We start from the raw sequence: 20,927 nt of genomic DNA on the forward strand, positions 1-20,927 counted from the left end.
AACAGCTTGGATCCGACGTGGAATGGACGTATACAGCTCCTAAATTGTGGTGTGTGGAATTTTGTACCAATGTTCGTCCAAAACATGCTCCAGTTCCGTAAGGGATGCTGGTAGAGGATAATGAGACCGAACACGCCTTTCTAACTCAGACCACAATGGATCAATGATGTTCAGATCTGGTGATTGTGGAATCCACGGGAGGTGTGATAGCTCCTGGTCATGCTCCTCAAACCATGATTTTACCGTTTTTGTAGCGTGACAAGGTGCCAAATCATCTTGGTAGATGCCGTCACCATCAGAGAACAATATTTGGGCCATGAGTAGAACCTGTTCCCCCAAAATGGCCTCATACGCCTTAGCATTCATCATTCCATGCAGGGCTATGATGGGACCTGCAGAAAACCACAATATCACTGCCCATACTGTAACAGAACCACCACCATGCTTTACAGTTGGGAGCACACAGTCTGTATCATAGCCTGCGACGGTATTCTCCATACGTAAACACGACCGGTTGTTGGAAACAAGGTGAAGGTCGATTCATCGGACCACATTACTGCTCATGAGTCCACGCCTTGTAGTCCTTACACCACTGAATGCGCCTCTTCGCATTTATTGCTGTGACCAGGGGTTTGGCGATAGCGGCCCTGCCATGAATTTTCATTTTATGAAGGTCCCGTCGCCGGGACCTGTAACCGGGTTCTGTAGGCCGGAATTGAGTTCAGACGTAATTTTCATTACAGTGGTCTTCTTTTTAGCTGCTACAATCCGTTTTAATGCCCTCCGGTCCCTGTCTGACAGGATTGTCTTTCGACCACTGCTTTGCTTTGCAGACGTCGTTTACCCATGAATTGTGTATGTCCTCGTGACATTGGACAGAGTGCCTTTCGATACCCCCACAATGTTCGCCACTGTTGCCACTGAAGCTCCAACCAGACGGGCACCAACGATCATGCCTCTTTGGAAGTCTGTCAGATCGCCCATTTTACCGCACCACTTTCACACCACGACACACACAGGTGAACTGGTTACTGCTGACGGAAGAGAGAGGTCCACATGACACACAGAAAACAAAAAACGATCGGCAACACGTGTTGTACAGTGGAGGGCCAAACTTACGTGTCTTGTATTTTTTTTTTTTTTTTTTTTTTTTTTTTTTGTCCATCCCCTGCATTATTCAATAAAATTATAACGAAGTCGAATCCAAGCTAATGTTGGAAGCTACGTAGGCAGTTGATAAATTTTGCCAATTTCTATCAATATATTTAAACAACCTTGGCTTCTTTATAAAACAGCAAGCATTCAAGCAAGCAGATAGTTTCGTTTCGTATGATTACACTTAACATCCTTATGTAATACTTAAGTTACTAAGGAGAAGACTTTCGCTTAAAGTGACATCCAAACCACTACTTGGTTTACACTTGAAAGAAGGGTTGTGGTGATCAAGAATTAAACATGGGACACCTTGATTAAAAGGTGAAAAGAAGATAACTAATGCAGATGGTTTGATATGTGAAAACGACACCTTGAAGTTCACACGATTTAAAGCAGTTTTCGTTTTTTGTTTGTTTGTTTGTTTTGTTTTTGTTTAAACTTTTTTTTTTGTGTGTGTGTGTGTGTGAAAAAACTAGCTGTTTTAAACCATGGTTTAAATTACCTTGGTGTAAACCATCCAACTGTGATGTTCACATTTTCTTTCAAGCTTCGTCAAGCTGAAGTGTTTTGTCAGTGGTGTTTCTGTCACCGAGCATGTTGACCTGTTAATCATATCAACATAGTTTATCGCTTCTGAGTTAAAAGAATGACGCATTTTGAAAACCTCTTGAACAAACCTCGTCAGACAATTGTCTGTGCTGGTAGATATGAACGAACTCGCATTTCGACATTTAATTGAATCCATAAATAGCAAGACTACTGAGCCAAATATGTTTAGAAGATCAATCGGATCAGCACTTCCAACCTGCGAAGAGTTGCCACTCCAGAGTTTCCAGTCCATTCCAACATACTGGGATCTCAATTTTACCGAGGATTCATTGAATACGGATCAAAAGTTTTCTGTCAGTATCTGTCAAGCAGTTTCTGCAGGAAAATGCCCTGTTGGGTTAGCTGACAGAAACCCTGGTAAAATTCATCAAGCCAGGTGGCTAACCAGAACTGGATTAATCCATCTGGAGGCCCGGGGGTAGAAAAAATATGTGGCCCCTGCTGACTTCACCTAATATTTCTGTGAAAGCATAGTAGGGAAGTTAAGGGAATAGGTTTCATATTTTTGGTCATATTTTAATTTATGATGATGGTTGTATCTTCATGATTCTTTTTAGATAGCCAGTTAAGATTTTGATCAGAGTGAAGGCCTCTGTCCACCTGGAGACCCGGAGCTATAGGCCCCCTAAGTCCCCACCTTAATCCGACCCTATGGCTAACTATAGCAAATAGGCTCCTGCGTTTGTACGTAGAAACAGCAGAACCACCGGATGAACTTAAAGCAATCATCTAGTACATTATGAAGTCTACTACGCGCCCTCTGGTTCACTGTGATCCGTAATCGTCGTGTCCAGAAGATGGTCATTTGTAGCAACTCAACACCACTTCTTGCCATATGGTAGCAAAATACAAGAAAATTTGACCCATTGACCCGGAGAAATGCGTTGTACGGGCATCACTCTAACCCACTTCGGTCAATGTTGACTGTTCCAAGATGCTAAAGCACGGTAGCTAGGCTGGAATTGAGTCTTAAAAGCAAGAGAGACGACCCCACCTGATGATCGTGAACCAATACAAGAATTTGTCGTTCCTGAAATCAACTTAGAAGCGACACAAACTATGCTGATATGATTATGATTAATTGATTAACATACGTGGTAACGGATCCATCACTAAAACACTGGAGCTTGAGAAAACTCAAAAAAAATGTGAAGACAGCTTCATGGATGATGAATCTATTACATCCTTACCCTGTCACACTCGTGCTGTAGAAAGAATGATGAAGTTGGCAACAGAGGCGGCATGAGCAGTATGTAGGCGAGAGGCGCGACACAGATTTATCCTAACAACACTATAATCGAGAGAGAACATGCAAATGATTAACATACACATTCATACACTAAGTAGTAGTAAAAGAGTAACGATGTAAGTCTGCACTAACACAGACATTAGTATGTACAGGTTGGCGGAACTCAAACTTCAGTCACCTCCCTTCCCCTTCCCATAGTGAGTTCCTCGCCAATGTTTGGAAATAAACGAAGAGCTGTAAATGCAAAAGTTATGTTTGTTAACTAATTAATCGTTCACAAGAAAAGAAACATTGGAACTTAATTTTACAAAATAATGAAAAAATAAGGTTTTGGGCATTTTTGCCCAAATTTTGGTCTGCTAGTAGCGCTTGAATGACCTGACCATTCAAGCTGGGATTTTTGTTCTCGTAAAATATAGACTTTTCTAACAAAAAGCACTACTAAGGGTAATCTGATCTCATAAAAGTCAATACATTACATTTTCTTCCAGAAAGTGTATATTTTAACAAAGTTTTGAGAGTTCAGGCTGTTGGTACCACCTGAAGGAATTAATCAATCGACCTGCGATTCTTTGTATGTTACATGGAGCCCGTTTCGCAAAGAAACTATCACGAAGGATAAACTGATTCAAAAAGAAGTGGAAATTCGATACACCCTAGTTACAGGTCCAGTGTGATAGTGTGGCCTGGAGGTATGGGGTACAGAGTCACGTGATAACTACCGATGTCTGGTACTTGGGAGTATTGTAATGGACCCACTTTTCGTCACTCATGAGCACTTGACCAAATATTGGTGTATTACGGTGCCGAGACAGCAACAATAAGCTATCACTTGCTATTTTGTGTGGGATACCCACCTGCTGATGTACACCTTCCTTATTCGGTGCACCTTCCTTAAAGACCTGCGAGCGTTCGGCAAATTCACCACAAGTTAGCTGCCCTCCACCTCCTCTTCGGCTGCGTTCAGTGCCTCGTCACCCAACACCTGTGATTCCCACTACGAGGTTTATCAGAAAGGCTTATTTCTCTCGACCTGAACTTCTGGAATCAATGCTTGGCGGCAGGTTCGACGGAGAGGGAAGTAGGCTTCAAAACGCACCTAACGTCAGTCGTTTACGAGATTCGTGTTTTAAGGTTCGTATCGTGGTTTAAGATTCGGTTCCTTATAGATTCCCCTATAGATTCGATTCAAGCTTAAAAATTCAACGTTCTATTGAACAGCGCTACGCCATTAAATTCTGTGAGAGACTCGGAAGATCGGCTATGGAGACGTTGGCCATGATCCAGTAAGTGTTCAGAAACCTGTTAAAAGCTGCTATTTTAAGATTGCACAAGTGCTTCAAAGAGTGTGAAAGACGAACCCCCGCACGCCCATCTACGAGCAGAACCGAAGCCAATGTGCAACGTGTGCACGATGTGTTGAACTCAGACCGGCAGTTAACTATTCGAATGATCGCAGACCGCGTAGGACTTGATGAAATGGCTGTGCCAGGATCGGCCCTAAAGTTTTGGCAGATGGCAAAAGGCAAAACTGTGTGCTTGTTTGCGATCTTTTGCAGCGCGTTCAGACAGACATTGAGTTTCTGAACAATATATATATATATATATATATATATATATATATATATATATATATATATATATATATATATATATATATATATATATATAAACTTGAATCAGCAATTCAAAGGCCGAGGCCATGCTCATTGTCTTCTTTGTGTCCACAACGAATTTGTACCTGAGGGGCAGTCTGTTACGGGTGCTTCCTACATGAAAGTGCTGAAAAGATTGAAGGGAAAGGCCAGCCGAGTGAGGCCAGATATTGCCGCCAATTGGAAGCTATATCATGGCAATGCACAAAGCTGCACCTGCTTCATGGCCAGATTACCTGGCTTGGAATGGCATCGCAACGTTTCATCAATTTCCCTACAGTCTCGATCTTGTCCCGGCAGATTTTTTTCCCGTTCTCCCGAGTACAGACAGCCGTCAAAGGCCACCGACATGGAACCGTAGCAAAGATCAAAGCGGCTTCAACGCGCTGCTTGAAGGGCATACCAGAAAGAACTTCCAAGGCGCCTTCCAAGCATGGAAAACTCGTTGGCAGAAGTGTGTCGATGCCCAAGGGTCTGCCTTGGAAGCACTTTAATGATGATATCTTCAATACATTTTTACATTACTTTTTATACAATTGCACAGGGCAATAGTGACAGTAACCTCTCATCGTCTTTCCGGCGCGTAAGTTGCCTTGTTTCCTCTCTCTGAGCGCTTCTCGAAATGGAATGTCAAAAACGTCAAACTACTTAGTTGCTGGCAGATGAATGGCGCAGAAAGCCAAAATAACACATAAAGTATATAAAGAACAAAACGTAAAGTTTTTTGAAGATATCGCTTCTGAATGCCTGGGATTGTGGGTATAGACACGTGTGTATATGTGTGTGTGTTTGCGCGCATACATGCATTTGTACTCCGAAATACTATTCGTGAGCCGAGGCAAAAATTGTTCACAAAACTTTTTCTTGAAGCGATTTGTTCACGTGAGTCCACTGTACGGTATTTAAGCAGGTTTGAATTTGTAAACACGCTACCAAAAGCAAGCACTGCAGCCGTGAGATTACGTGAACTTAAATGTTTTGCATTGTAAAATAGTTACTTTCTTTACTATAATTTATATTAATGTAATGAATTTCACGAGCTGGTTCTGTGTGTTTCCCAAAATACTTAAGAAAGTATATAATTTTTATTTTTTTTTTAAATAGCGTAACAAGTTATCTTCATTAGTGAATAGAAAAAAATACCCACTATTTTGCAGGAATACAAATCAGGTTTTCGAGATATTTCTTTTCTCTAGTCTTCCTAGAAAAAAAAAAAATGTACTCTGCCTACACAGTGTGTTAAATTAAGAGAGAGTGTGTGTGTGAGTGTTTGTTTTAAAGTAAGGAATGTAGCATAAGTACAGTTTTGGATTGAGCTTAACAGCAGTACTGTCTGTGAAATAAAGTTTTTTTTTCATTTTTTACTGTGAAGAACTCTATTTCATAATCTTATACTGAGTTTAGAAACTCGGGTTGTAACAATAACTACAATCGTCCATTCTGTATTCATTGTAAAGAAGAATAAGTTATTATATTACTATTATGATAATTATTAACCTAAAACAGTAAGGGTAATCTTAAGTACTACGAGTATTTTGTTTTCTTCATTGCCTTCTGTTAAAAGATAAACAATAAATTGTTATTGTGTGTACGTCTTAAATCAGACACTAGCTATAAAAGGTAACTAAGAGTAGGATCGAAATTTTTAGTGCAATATAGTATTACTTGAAAACTACCACTGTTTGTCTCCAGCAGAAATCACCTGATCATATTTATTAATAGGATTCACAAAATAATATAAAAAAATGGTACAGATCATGTCGATACAACTACATACCTATGTAAATGGGTTAGTATTTTATGAACTGAAAAGATATTGAATTCGGGTTACAGTGGAACTAACAGTGGAACTAAAAACTAATAAAAATATTAAAGAAACAGGAGTGCAGAATTTCCTTGTGAATAACAATTTTCGTCAAAATAATTTATAGTTTTGAGCAGCGCCGTATTCAAATCAAATTTCATGGGAAATTAATGGATCTGGAGGTTTGCGGACCAGTTCATTCACCTTTTAAAGAACTGCAACGTACTTGTATAGTCATATAACACGAGGACAAAGAAAAAATATACTTTGCATAGTTGACATAAACTTGAGTACGAATATTGCAATACAAGGTATGAGATGGAATGATTTGCTATTGTAAAAACAATGTTTACACTAAACTGCAGGGATTCATAAAATTTAATGCAACATTTTCTGTTTTGCAGAGCATATGTATCAGAAATTCATCAAAAATCAAACAGTATTCTTCAGAATCAGGCAAAGCAACCAACTGCCCATGTTCAGAATGTGGGTTACGATGTGCAGCAGCTGATCAATGAGATGAAAGATGGGCTAAATACCGTCAAGAGAGATGTAGCGGCGGCATCTCAGAGGCTAGCTGGTGCTGCAGGACAGGCTGGTTGCCCTCCTCAGCAGTCCTGCCTCTCCACTACAGTTTTCATAGTATTTGGTGTCATCCAGTTGGTTATTATGTTGGGCTATACGATATACAAGTGAGTATATTGCAAAACTTATTACAGTAGAGCGTCGATTATCCGAAGTAATTGGGGGACATGGGTGTTCGGAAAACTGGTTTGTTTGGATAATCGAACTGTACTGTACTGTACTGTACTTCTACAGCCAGTGCCAAACCGACAGAAGTATGCTGATTGTTGAAACACAGCGACTGGCGGCTTGGCCGGTCAGCAGCGCCTTATGAAGGCCCCATTAGAAGCAATGTTCCGCCAGCGGTGGCTCAGTGCGGCGACTACTGTGGGAAACTTGGTTTGGGAGTGAGGGGGATGATGGACGGTAGGGTGGGAGAGTAACAGGTGCAAGCGAGTACACAGTTCGGTTAAGCGGTCGTTCGGTTGACCGACGTTCGGATAATCGACGCTCTACTGTATTATTTTGTAATAGGATTGGATGCATTTGCTTTCAGAGATTAATTTGTTGATTTGATTAGTATGTTTTTTTTTTGTATGTGTGTGAACTTTTTCAACTTCAGCTAGTAAGGGATACGCCCTTTCTTTCACAGGTGCAATAAAATTGAGTAAGTATAAATATGTGGATAGTTTGAGTGAGATGAAAATATATTTATAAATAGTGAAAATGAAAAGTGTTTATAAATATATGTGGTACAGATTTTTCAAATTTTAATTTTTTCTATAAATTTTTTATTATTGTTGTTAATTAAGTGCTTAGACATTATAAAAATGTCAAACCTTAGTAGAGGTATTGTGATAGCGGTTGGAGGCTACAAAAGGTTTCAGGTATTAGATTTGATCTTCGAAACTATTAGACGTAGAACCTTGAAGTTTTGTGTAATCTCCTTGCTCCTAAGTTGTAGATAAGAGTGAGACAGAGTATCACTAATTTGAACATCAGTTATTCTGTTCGTTATGAAATTAAAATGTCTGACATACTCTGGAGGAAGTTGTGGAGTCCATACAATAGATTCTCATGATAAACTATATTGAACCTCTTTTTAGTGTCAAACAGCAGTAAGCAGGATGGTTTGCTTTTATTATAAGTGCATAATGATGAGTACATCAGTAAGTGGTAATTCATAAACCAACTGACACAGAAAGAAGTAAAGATCAGGATATTACGAATCTTTGTTAAAAATTTGAAACAGCTAGATAAGATTGAGAACTTTAGCTTAAATTCCGTCACAGAAGTTATTCCTGTGTTGTTTCCACAGTTCTTTGTGTTTTTGTCAAGAGAGTTGGATCATTCATGAGCTTATTGATTCACTTCATATAAAAGAATTTTGCTTTTCCGTAGTGCTAGGCTAGATAAAGTTGAATTTAAAATTCTTGATAAACTTTTTTTTTGTTACATGGGTTAATTTAATGTTTGTGTTGTAGCTATTTTTTTCATATTTATTGTGTTGTGTGTATTTTCCATACATTCTATAAAATATTCATAAAATCGTTAATTAGGGATATAATAAACCGAAAGCAAGCCTCTCTCTCCTTTATTCAGATAGAAATCTTCACATATAAATAAGACAAATCTGTATACCATAGTAAAACCTATAACTTATTACCGGTACCAAAATTGTAGATGAGTCAGTCAATCCATCTGAAGTGTTCCAAAAATGCTGAAAATAGTTGCTCGACCATCTCCGAAAATTATAAAAATTTGAGTTTGACAAACCATGTGCATGAGAAGGTCAATAACATCATTCACGTTTTCGTATGTGCAGGTGTTTATAAATGGCGGCCATCTTTGTTGTCGATGGAGTGCCAATTTTTGCATTTGCAAGCGTTTACGAAAATTACAGTTGTTCAGAACGTACGAATCAGACGAACGCCAAACAAAAACGAATGTTTACAGGAGAGACTGAGGTACACGAAGAATATAAACTTTTGCGTCTAAATAAATATGCAAGGTTGCAAACCAATACATGAAATCACCAGAAAAAATTACTGAAAATTACACTTTTAAATGGGCTGTATTTTGGAATGGCATGAAGGGGGGGGGGGCAGTTCATAAGTTTTGTGCTGAATATTATTGTATGTAAAGAGTCTGTAGAAATATCCACGGCTATGATACTACTGGTACCATAGATTTTTGGGGGTCCGAAAGTTGAAATTTGTGATTTTGATGTCATTTTTGGGGCGTAATATCTCAGAAGGGCAAAGTGCTAAAAATTGCTGCTTATGCCACAAAGTAACTATGTATGTGAATAAACTATTGCAGAAAAATCATGACTGATATTACACGGAGAAAAAAATGAGGATATGGTGAAAACGCGAAGAAAGCATGTGCATGCCGATGGTCGTAGCTCGGAAAAATTTAAATGTTTGGATTATGTTTCATGCTATATCTCAAAAACTATGCATGGTGCAGCAATTAGGACCGCTTTAGTTTGTGTTCAGTTGTGCAAAAGCTTGCGAGTGGTGTTAGTTCCATCTTTCTATCTCCATGATCATTGCCCCGTCTATATGGTAAGGGGTTATCTCCCCCTTGCACCCACGACACCCATCGTCGAACTGGACCGCAGTATGAAGGCACTGAATGTTTCAGCAAAGTGACATTGAAATCCAATCTCAGTTACGGAATTTAATATGTTCAAAAGTTTGCGTTATATCTATCCTAACTATATATAAAACTGCATGAACTGACAAAAGAAAGGAGTACTTCCGGTTGACATGGAAATTTGAAATTTAGCATGATTGTAGCTTTCAAGTACTAACCCACATGAAAATTTCCAGAAGTTAATATTTTTAACTTTTAGGGGGTCTAAGGGAGATGAAGAAGTTCTCTATGTTATTTAAATGAGCCCTTTTTTGGACTTAAAATCTTATATTTTACGTATTTGGAATTGGAATAAGAACTAGAAATTCGATATGCTTGTATGTTTCCGTTAGCGTTTCTTAAGTAAATCACCAATAATAATAATAATAATAATAATAATAATAATAAAAGTTCAACTGTAGAGAGGTTTAATGGGGAACTGAAAAGTCTTCCCAATGTTATTTATATGGGATATCTTCTACACTCCAAAATGTGTAGGCACTTACGGCCGGATTAGAATGATGAAATTTAGTATGATTGTAGACTTCCGGGACTAACCAACAGGAAAATTGCCAAAAGTAAATATTTTTAGTTTTTAAGGTATCTATTGGAGGGATAAGGTAATTCGCGAGTTATTTAAATAGGTACTACCTTGTGATACAAAATCTTATCTTTTAGATAGTTGAAATACGGAAAGAAACTTGCAATTTGGTAGAATTGTAGATTTTAGAGGTTCGAGGCCGAGCAAACGCGGGGGTCTGGGGCGGAGTCCCCAGCTAGCCAAAGATTAGTCTATCGTATATAACGCAACTTTGTGAACATATTAACTTCCGTAATTATGATTAGATGTCAATGATACTTTTCTGATACATTATATGTCTTAATACCGCGGTCCAGTTCGACGATGTGTGTCGTGGGAACAAGGAGGAGCTAACCCCTTACCCTATAGACGTGGCAATGATCATGGAGCTAGAAAGATGAAACAAACGCCACTCGCATGCTTTTACACAACTGAACACAAACAAAAGCTGCACCATGGATAGTTTTTGAGATCTAGCATGAAAGATGCCCAAACATTTATTTTTTCTTGGCTTCAACCATCGTCACGCACGTGCTTTCTTCGCTTTTTTACCATGTCCTCATTTTTTTCCATATAATATCAGTCATGATTATTTTCCAATAGTTTATTTACATACATAATTGCTTTGTGGCATAAGCAGCAATTTTTTAGCACTTTGCCCTTCTGAGATATTACGCTCCAAAAATGACATCAAAATCACCAACTTCAACTTCCGGACTCCCATAAATCTATGGTGCCAGTAGTATCATAGCCGTGGATATTTCTGCAGGCTCTTTACATGCAATAGTATTTAGCACAAAACTTATGACCCCCCCCCCCCCTTCTTTATGCCATTCCAAAATACAGCCCATTTAAAAGTGTAATTTTCAATAGTTTTTCTGGTGATTTCATGTATTGGTTTGCAACCTTGCATATTTATTTAGACGCAAAAGTTTATATTCTTCGTGTACCTCAGTCTCTCCTGTAAACATTCGTTTTTGTTCGGTGTTCGTCTGATTCGTACGTCCTGAGCAACTGTAATTTTCGTAAACGCTTGCAGATGCAAAAATTGGCACTCCATCAACAACAAAGATTGCCGCCATTTATGAACACTTGCACATACGACCACATGAATGATGTTATTGACCTTCTCATACACAAGGTTCATCACACTCAAATTTTTATAATTTTCGGAGATGGTCGAGCAACCACCTCTGGACCACTTCGTATGGATTGACCGAGATATTCGTTGCATATTTTAATAGAACTTAGAGTTCCCAACAGATACTGGTATACTTGAAGACAAATATGTACATTTAGACATACAGCATAAACTTCTTACACCACAGGCATAGATAAAACAAAAAGTGCATATACCAATAACATATTATTACTATTCAAAACCAACTTAGATATGATCAATATATACAAAACATTCCAGGTTACATAGGACTTTCTGTCCCAACACTTCATTCTTCGATGTTACCTGCAGTGTAGCTCCTCTTAAGAAACAACGTACTTCTCTAGGTGCGTAAACTTGGCCCCTCGACCTGGAGCACAAACGATGAGATTAGTGTCATTGGTTAGTGCTTCGTTTGTGCACGAAACCCCATCGTTTGTGCTTTATTAGTTCCGGAGATATAAGCGAAAAACTGATAGGGAGCCAAGTTCACGCTGCCCCCCCCCCCCCCGACTACAAGCACAAACGATGAAAATAGTGTAATTCGTTAGTGCATCGTTCCGGAGATTTGGGCGAAAAACGTACGGGGGCAGCGTGAACTTGGCCCTCCGACCTCATGTAAAAACGACGAAACTAGTGTCATTCTTTAGTGCATCCTTTGTGCTCGATTGTGCAAGAAACCATTCTTCAGTGCATCGAATAAAATGCATTGGTTAGTGCATCGTTTGTACTCATTTGTGCAAGAAACCACATCGTGTGATCATTATTAGTTTCAATTATGAGCAAAAAATTGGTAGGAGGCCAACGTCAAATTGTCCGCCCGACCTCAAGTAAAAACGAGGAAAATATAGTTATTCGTTAGTGCATCGTTTGTGCACGAAACGCCATCGTTTGTGCTTAATTTGTTCCGGAGATATAAAGGAAAAGCTGGTGGTAGTTGGTGGGGGCAAGTTCACGTTGGCCCCCCGACTTCAAGCACAAATAATGAATGTAGTGCCGTTCGTTAGCACATCGCTTGTGCCATTTTCTGCTCGAAACCCAATCGTTTGTGCTTCAATAGTTCTCGACAAGCCGAAAAGTAAAACAGTGTTGGTAATTGGATACAAATTATCGCTGTTTTTTACGAATAAAATGCTTGCGTTTGTCCTGCATATGAAGCCCACCGATGTGATTAGTGTTATTGATTAATTCATTGTTTGTGCTCATTTGTGAACAAAGCACCATAGTTCGTGCGTTATTAGTGTCAGAGTTATGAGCGAAAATTCGGTAGGAGGCCAATGTGATCTTGTCCGCCCAATCTCAAGTAAAAACTACGTAAATATAGTCATTCGTTAGTTCTTCGTTTGTGCTCGTTTGTGCACTAAACCCCATCGTTTGTGCTTTATTAATTCCGGAGATGTAACCGAGAAACTGGTAGGGGTGCCAAGTTCACGCTGGCTCGCTACCAGTTTTTCGCTCAAATCTCCGGAACTAATTACGAACAAACGATGGGGTTTTGTGCAGAAACAAGTAGGAACGATACACTAACCAATGGCGCTAGTCCCATCGTTTGTGCTTCACACGTGGGAGGAATGCAAACATTTTATTTCAAAAGAAAATGCAAACAATTGTATCCCAGTTCCAAGTCTGTTTTAAGTTTTTGGCTTAAGTCAGGAACTATTGAAGGACAAACGATGGGGTTTGATGCACTAACGAATGAATTATACTAGTTTCGTCGTTTTTACTTGAGGTCGGGGGGCCAAGTTCATGCTGGTTCCCTACCAGTTTTTCGTTCAAATCTCCGGAACTAATAACGCACAAACGATGGGGTCTCGTGCACAAACGAGTACGAACGATGCACTAACGAATGACACTACATTCATCATTTGTGCTTGAAGTCGGGGGGGCAGCTTGAACTTGACCCCCTACCAGTTTTTCTGTTATATCTCTGGAACTAATAAAGCACAAACTATGGGGTCTCATTCACAAACGATGCACTAACAAATGACACTATTTTATCGTTTGTGCTTGAAGTCAAGGGGGGGCAGCGTGAACTTGGTCCCCCTACCTGTTTTTCGCTTTTATATCCGGAACTAATAAAGAACAAATGATGGGGTTTCGTGCACAAACGAAGCACTAACCAATGACACTAATCTCATCGTTTGTGCTCCAGGTCGGGGGGCCAAGTTCACGCACCTTACTTGTCTTATTGAACAACTACTTGGCATCAATGTCTGGGATCAGATATAAATTTCCTGGAGTTAGTCTCATATTTATTGTTGAACGTACGTGAAAAATTTAAGAAAATTACATACATATACAAAATATTTACAACTAATACTTTACTTTACTTATTGACTGCTAACGAATTAAAATGATGAGCAAGTAGTTAGTTTTAACGTGTGTAAAATTTGTTATGGTTGTAATAAAATAGTTTTTCTTCTGGTTTTAATTGCCAGGTCCGGTTGGAGACAGATTAAGATCTCGGTAATCACCAAATCTTGACAAAGAAAATGTTTTAAAATATCTTCGTTCTTGTTTGAAGCATTTATATAACTAAATGGTTGCCTTGTAACTTGTGTAAAACATATCTGTAGATGCCATTTTATGATGAACTGAAAATTATTGAGTCAAATTAAAATTTGTGATTGTAGGTACAGTAGTATGAGAGTCACTGTTAGGATAATCTGTGTCACTGTTAGAAGAGGACACAGTAAACAATCTATTGGTTAGCAATGTATTTTATATACACTCGGGGGCAATTGACTTAGAGATAGTTACCGTTCTGGGGAAATGGAGCTGTGCTCGGCTCGGTGAATGTAATAGGAGGACGTACACTGTAGTATGTAACAACAAGGACGTCAGAGCCCGTTTTATTGAGGCCAGACAATGGGTCAATTCATATCTAAAGTCATGCAGGTGCTGAGGTTTTTAAAGACCACCATATCAAGAGTGTACCGTGAATTCGTGGATTTAGGCAAAACCGCCAGCAGGTTCAATTGTCGTGTGGTGTACGACACGTTGATGACGGGGGTTTGCCGTCGGCTAGCTGGGAATAGAAAGAATGGATGGACGAGCCACAGCGCAACAATCACTGGTCAATTCAGTCTTGGCAGCCATACCATCCAAAACCATCTCGCCATGGGTGCAGAACAAGCGTCCCCTGTGGGTACCTCTACCAACACTCGCCACAAGGCAGAACGACTAACATGGGCAAAGAAACACTACCATTAAACCCTCAAAACATGAAAAAAGGTCTCCTGGACAGATGAATCGAAGTATCAGTTAGTACACGCCGATGGCCGAGTACGAGTACTTCGTCAGCCACATGAGGCAATGGATCTTCCTTGCCAGCAGGGTACAGTTCAGGCGTGTGGTGATGGTATTCTCGTATGGGGACTGTTCACGTGGGATGAAATTGTGCCCCTGGTACATATGACAACTTACCTCACCGGTGAACGATACAGGAACCTGCTTTCGGGTTATGTTCATCTCTTTGTTTGCCGCTAGCAGTCTGGAGGAGACCTGTATGTACAGCAAGACAATGCTCCAGCCCAACGCTCCCAACTTCCGACTGACTGGTTTGATGATGACTCCACGGATGTGAAGATGCTTGTTTAGCCCTCGAGGAGTTCTTATCTCGATCCCATTTAGCACAACGGGGTTGCTGTCGAGGTGGATGTGCATGTCCTCGGTCCTGGACACTACTCCAACCAATCTTTATGGATTATGGTAAGGCTTTGCAGCGATCGTGGATCAGTATGGCTTTCCAACGCTTCTAAAGTCTCGTGGAGCTTGTCAGGCGCATCGCCGCCGTTATCAAGGGAAAGGAGGCATCCTACATGCCACTAGCCACTGCTTTTATATACAGTACATAAAGAAACAATCTGTTCTAACAAGTAATATTGCCAACGAATGATGTAGTATGTAGCGCCATAAAAATTGGTTTTCTCAATTTCCTTGAAAACTACTTATGAGAATTTAGTGTCAAGTATATTTTGTTTAGCTTGATGTGATCTTCTGATTGATATGTCTTATTTCTGGACAATATTGTATCTGAACAGAAATTAAAAGTTTGAATTAATTATAATTTTGGCCTATACTTCCGTAACCATATTATGTACTGTATTATTATTAATGTCAATAATAATAATAATAATAATAATAATAATAATAATAATAATAATAATAATAAAAATAGTTCAGTGCCGGTTTAACTGTAATAGGTGACGTGGTTATCATACAGTATCAATTTTTAGATCTACATAAATTTCGGAAATTACGCATGAGGATTCACACTTACCCATATCATTTTGTTTAGCTCAGTGACATTGCCGATTGCTATATATTTCATCTGTGGATTTTTCCGTTAATAATAATATAGTATTTTAATCAGTATGGTAATTCTGTTTGTTCCGGTACGAAGACAACGCTATAAAGAGGAATATTTTCTGCTAGTATCCAGCATAATTTGATGAAAGTAGCGAAGAGTTTTCTGGATAAAGGATATCAAGCTTGTTTTGTGAAAATGAAAACCTCATGCTACCAAGTATGTGTAAATATCATCATCACCAACACCACACTACAATTATTAGTATTTTAATTAAGATGAATTCCGTAATTGTCTCACCTTGTACATACAAATTAAGTTGTTACTTCGCCACAATCGAAGCCAAGCTTTCGATTTTGTTTCACTTCATATTCACTTTATTTTTTCCAGGGACAATAAGGAAGCACAAGCCAAGAAATTCTATTGAGCGTCAGGTCATTTTAACCATTCCTTGGAATTGAGTGTACATTCCGTAGAACGAATTGGGTGAAGAAGAGGAAGACAGAAGAGTCGTTCGTTTGTTACCAACTAAAAGCTGCAGTTGTTTGCGAGGAACACGATTGGCATGGCTCTGTATGTCATACGTGTCTTTTTTTTTTTTTTTTTTGTTAACTCCAAATGTGACTTTTTTTTTTATTGTTGATAGTTGTTAAACGAGTTTATGTGGGGTGAATGTCTTTGTGAATGCTGATTCAAGCACTTGAGTTATTATTATTCTGTATAATGTGTGTGTTTGTGAAGAGACTGCTCCAAGAGAAAACGTTTTGAGTGTAGTTGGTGTAGGGTGCTGTACTGAATGACATTTTAAAACTTCGTTGTTATGGTCTTTTGGGCTTCAGGTACTATTTCTATTGGTGAAATATGTTGGGTGCGGAAGATTTTTTTTTGACTTAATGGACATCATATTTGACATGGGAATATTTTTTTTCCCTCTAAAAATTCCCATCCAACTTGACAAGGCGTACTATTCGCTGTGGAATAGAACTGGAAAGTTGTGCGTGACTTACATAATCCAGACGTGTTTTCACTGTCTTTCCAATGAGGAGAAGTTCTACGATTTGAAAGATTTTTTTTTTTTTTTTTTTTTTAAACGGTTGAAACAGAAAAGAAACATATTGGTTCTTAATTATTGCCATATAAGCGGAGATATGAATGACAGCCATGTGCAGAACAATTTAAAACCCTGTTTTTTCGTGAAATATCATAATACTGTGTATATTTCAATATAAAAGTATCCTGTAAGTAGTCTAATATTGTGTAAATGGAAATGAATGCCAAGTGAGCATGATTGTTATTGATATTATCATCTTGAACCATAATTTCGTTGTGTATTTTGAAGAAATAAGATTAGCTATCGTGAAAACTTAATTATTTTCATATGAAAGGTTGAAATTTATATCGTAACTACGTTTCTGCATTCTTATTTATAATGCACAAAGTAATGAGTATGTAGGTCACTCGTAACTTAACCTACAAATTACTTGATCAAATACATTCGCAGAAATATTGCTGTTAACTGAAAACAACATAAATGCAGAGGTTAATCTAAAATAATGAATTGTAAATCTTGAAAAAAAAATATACTTGGGTAAGTTTAAAACAGGTCATCCATATAAAATTAATATAATGGACTTTTTGTTTACGTGGCTGCTTCAGTTCATATTTTGATATCTATAGTAATTGATCAAATTAAAGCAACGATTTCATGTCTTGTTAACTTTTAACAGTGGTGAGGTGAAATTTCCTAAATACTTAATGACTAGAAGAAATAAACTTATTGTGGAAATGTCTGTTGATTGTTTGGTTTGGATCATATTTTGAGAACAACTTACAAGCGTTCCTAAATCATAATGTACATGTTTGTGATGAATTGCTCGACTTTTACCCCAGACATGCGTATTTTTTTTTCTCAATTATTTAGTTTCATATTCAGTTAGGGTTTTCCTTCATCCCAAATTTTTCTATATTGGTGCTGATCTATTATATGTACGTTTTATTGTAATTTCGTATATACACATATTTTAAAGGTATGTTTAACGCGAATTTTGATCTGCTCCATGTGTAATGCGCTTCGAAAATAGTAACATTGAAACATTAAAAACTGTACAAATAAACTTCAAGAAAAACACGATACTTCTAAGTTCCTCTGATAACTGATAAATCAGTTTTTTTCCCACAAAATTTGAAGGAAACAAAGAATTACCTTCAAGATAATATTCACTTAATCTACAAAACCAAGAAAACGATTTCTGGTATAGTTTCTGTTTCATGTTTTCCTTGGCTAGTATTTACACTGTATACGGAGGCAATTCTAAGTTTAATATCTGCTAGAAATCGCTGAGTATTATATGAAGTGAAGAAAATGAAATATTTTGAAAATAATTTATCATGTGGAGATTGTACTTTGAATTTACAACGTGGCCAATATTATTTTTCCATACCAAAATGTAATATGCCTCTAATTCATCTATTCCATTATTGTGTTCTTTTCATGTAATGAACTACATTTATCATTTTAAAAGAAATAATAATAAAACAGCAAACTGGAGAGAAAAATGCATTTAGTTAAAACAGTTGAGCCAGTCCGTTTTTTTTTTTTTCTGTTTTACAAAAGAAAACATATCTTCCATCGCTTTCTTTTCTGAAATATTCTTGTACATTGAAACGAGTGGTTATGCAGTACGACAATTGATTAAATCCAGGTTGTGAATATTATCGCATATGTATGTGCAATCAAGTTGAATGACAGTATTTTTTATATAATGGGTAGGTAATTAATTCTTTTTAGATGTAAAAAGATAAGAGAAAATGATTATGTACAATATAACTGTTACTTCCTGTCTAATGACCCTTCTTTACGTAATACAAGTTGTTGTGATAAGATGGATTATTCTTGGATTAGCTCACATGTCAAAAGCTCTGAATAAAACATGTTAAGAAGAAAATAACGAGTATTTGTTTTTAAAATTAAGTTTTCATTTCGTGATCTTGGGAAACATCTAGTTTTTAGTACTGTAGTGTACACATGTTTTGAAAGAAACTTGGTTTATCACCTTTGTTTCTAAAAACCTATGGTAACACAGAAGCATGAGTTGAAAATAAATGTTGAAAAAGCAAAAACACTTGTGAAATAACTCTCAACTACGAAGTTAGAAAGGACAGAACATAGCATGTGACTAGTTTCCGAAGCGGGAACGAGAAAATAATCGCAACGATAAATGGCGAAAGAAGTAATTAATAAGAAAAGAATATTTTGCTTATCCCTGTGGATAAAGGTAGGAACAAGACTCATGAGTTATTTCATGTTATATTGTACGGGATAGAAATATGGGCATTACAGAAAATCTATGAAGAATTACAAGATTTGAAATATGGATACAACGTAGAATGTAGAAAATTAAGTGGGTTAGACTGAAAAAGCAATGAAAAAGTATTCGAGAAAGTAATAAATCCATGATTTTGCACGACGTAGCACACCGATCGCAGGTTTCATTTTGTAGTTGAAGTTCACTATCTTCAATAAATAAACTCGAAGAATTTTGATTTTTTGTTTGTTTGTTATAGTGTTGTAGATATCGTTGTAACCTGCATGAATGCGTTTAGTGTAGTATTTAAAATAAAAATAATAGTAATTTTGTGTCCTGATTAATTGCTGAAAGTTAAGAAAAAAGGTTTTAAAAAATTTATGGAGAGTCTTTTCATCTCATGGAATGATGCAGGTTTAACAACACGACTTAGAGAGTGATACTAACTAGTGTTCAGTGAATAAACTTGAAGTAAACATAAACAATTGTAACGTATTATCGTTCAGTAGAAACAAAAATACTCTTAAATATAAGTTTAGTAATATTTCTATAAGCAGACCTAATACAATTAAAGATCTAGGTGTTATGTTTGACCCGAAATTAACATTCATTAAACACATTGAAAATGTTATTCATGATGCTTTTAAATCATTAGGATGCATAATTGGGAACAATAAGGACTTCAGCGTCTTCAGGAATATTGAAACACTCTTGAAAATGTATTACTCATATGTACGCTCCAAGTTGGAAATGCTGTTGTAGTTTGGAACCGCTCGCAAGAAAGTATTGCCAACAAATTGAAAAAGCTCCATCAAAATTTCGTAGGTATTTGGTATACAAAGTAGCTGGAAGTTACCCCTCACTTGAAAACTATAGTACGCTGAAGACAATTTTAATATTTACTAATGAGAACAAAGGCGTAATATTGCCGATCTGGTATTCCTTCAAAAAAATAGTTCAAAATGAATTCGATTCCTTCAACTTTATATCAACATTAATGTTCCTTCAAGGGGGACACGGTAGCTCAATGGAGAGCGCTTACCTCTGGTGCATGGTGTCCTTGGTTCGATCTCCAGCCAAAGTAAGTTTGTGGTAGACAACGTGTCCATGGATTTTCTCGGGATTCCACCAGTACTTCCATCATCATTCACTTGATGTAATCATCGTCTTCCTTAGCCTAAAGGGCATAATCTAAGACGTTAAACTGAATGAGTTCATTTTTTTTATGTTCCTTCAGTTAGAACTAATATCTATTCCAGGCAACCTGATAGGAAACTCCCCTTCCTCCCACCACTCTCCAGTACGGAGGGGAAAGCAAGCCGTTGAGCTTCACAAGGAGGGAAGCTTTTCTAATAAACAGAATCGTATACACACTAAATTCGTACGTCAATTCGCTCGCACCTGATGGTGAGAAAGCACTGCTGTTTTTACCTGTCAACCCAGAATAACAAACAATTATTTGGTCTAGGAATTAATTCGTGCGGGTGGACAAGAGATGGCGCAACGAACGGAGCGTCCCACAGTTCCGTGTATCCACACATGTGTTGCAAACACCTGTCATCGCGTATCGTTCGTAGTATAGGGCAGTGGATTAAAGCGTCAACAACACCAGTTTGTAGTTAAGTGAACATGGCGCAATTTGTGCCTGATAAAGTGTTTTTGCGGGGTGTCCTGCTGCATTACTTTAACATGCAGAAAAGTGCGACTGAAAGTCATCGTATTTTGGTGGAAGTGTATGGTGACCATGCTCTAGCTGAGCGAACGTGTCAGAAGTGGTTTGCACGGTTTAGAAGTGGTGATTTCGGCTTGGCAGACCAAGAGCGAGCTGGACAGCCAAAAAAATTTCAAGACGAAGAATTGACAGCATTTCTCGAGCAGGATTCGTGTCAAACGCAGGA

General features: G+C 37.9%; 1 protein-coding gene across 1 annotated transcript in view; it reads left to right on the top strand.

Annotated features, from left to right (window-relative positions):
• The window catches only part of ergic53 (lectin, mannose binding protein ergic53), a 63,360-nt gene extending 46,557 nt beyond the window's left edge, over positions 1-16,803 (top strand). The window contains exons 10-11 of the mRNA XM_081735805.1: positions 6,877-7,164; positions 16,115-16,803. Of these exons, the coding sequence (XP_081591931.1) occupies positions 6,877-7,164; positions 16,115-16,151 (325 nt within the window). The 3' untranslated portion in view covers positions 16,152-16,803. The remainder of the gene's footprint in view (positions 1-6,876; positions 7,165-16,114) is intronic.
• The last annotated feature ends 4,124 nt before the right edge of the window (positions 16,804-20,927 follow it).

The sequence above is a fragment of the Thermobia domestica genome, chromosome 13, assembly GCF_964235325.1.
Source record: "Thermobia domestica chromosome 13, izTheDome1.hap1.1, whole genome shotgun sequence".
NCBI lineage: Eukaryota > Metazoa > Arthropoda > Insecta > Zygentoma > Lepismatidae > Thermobia > Thermobia domestica.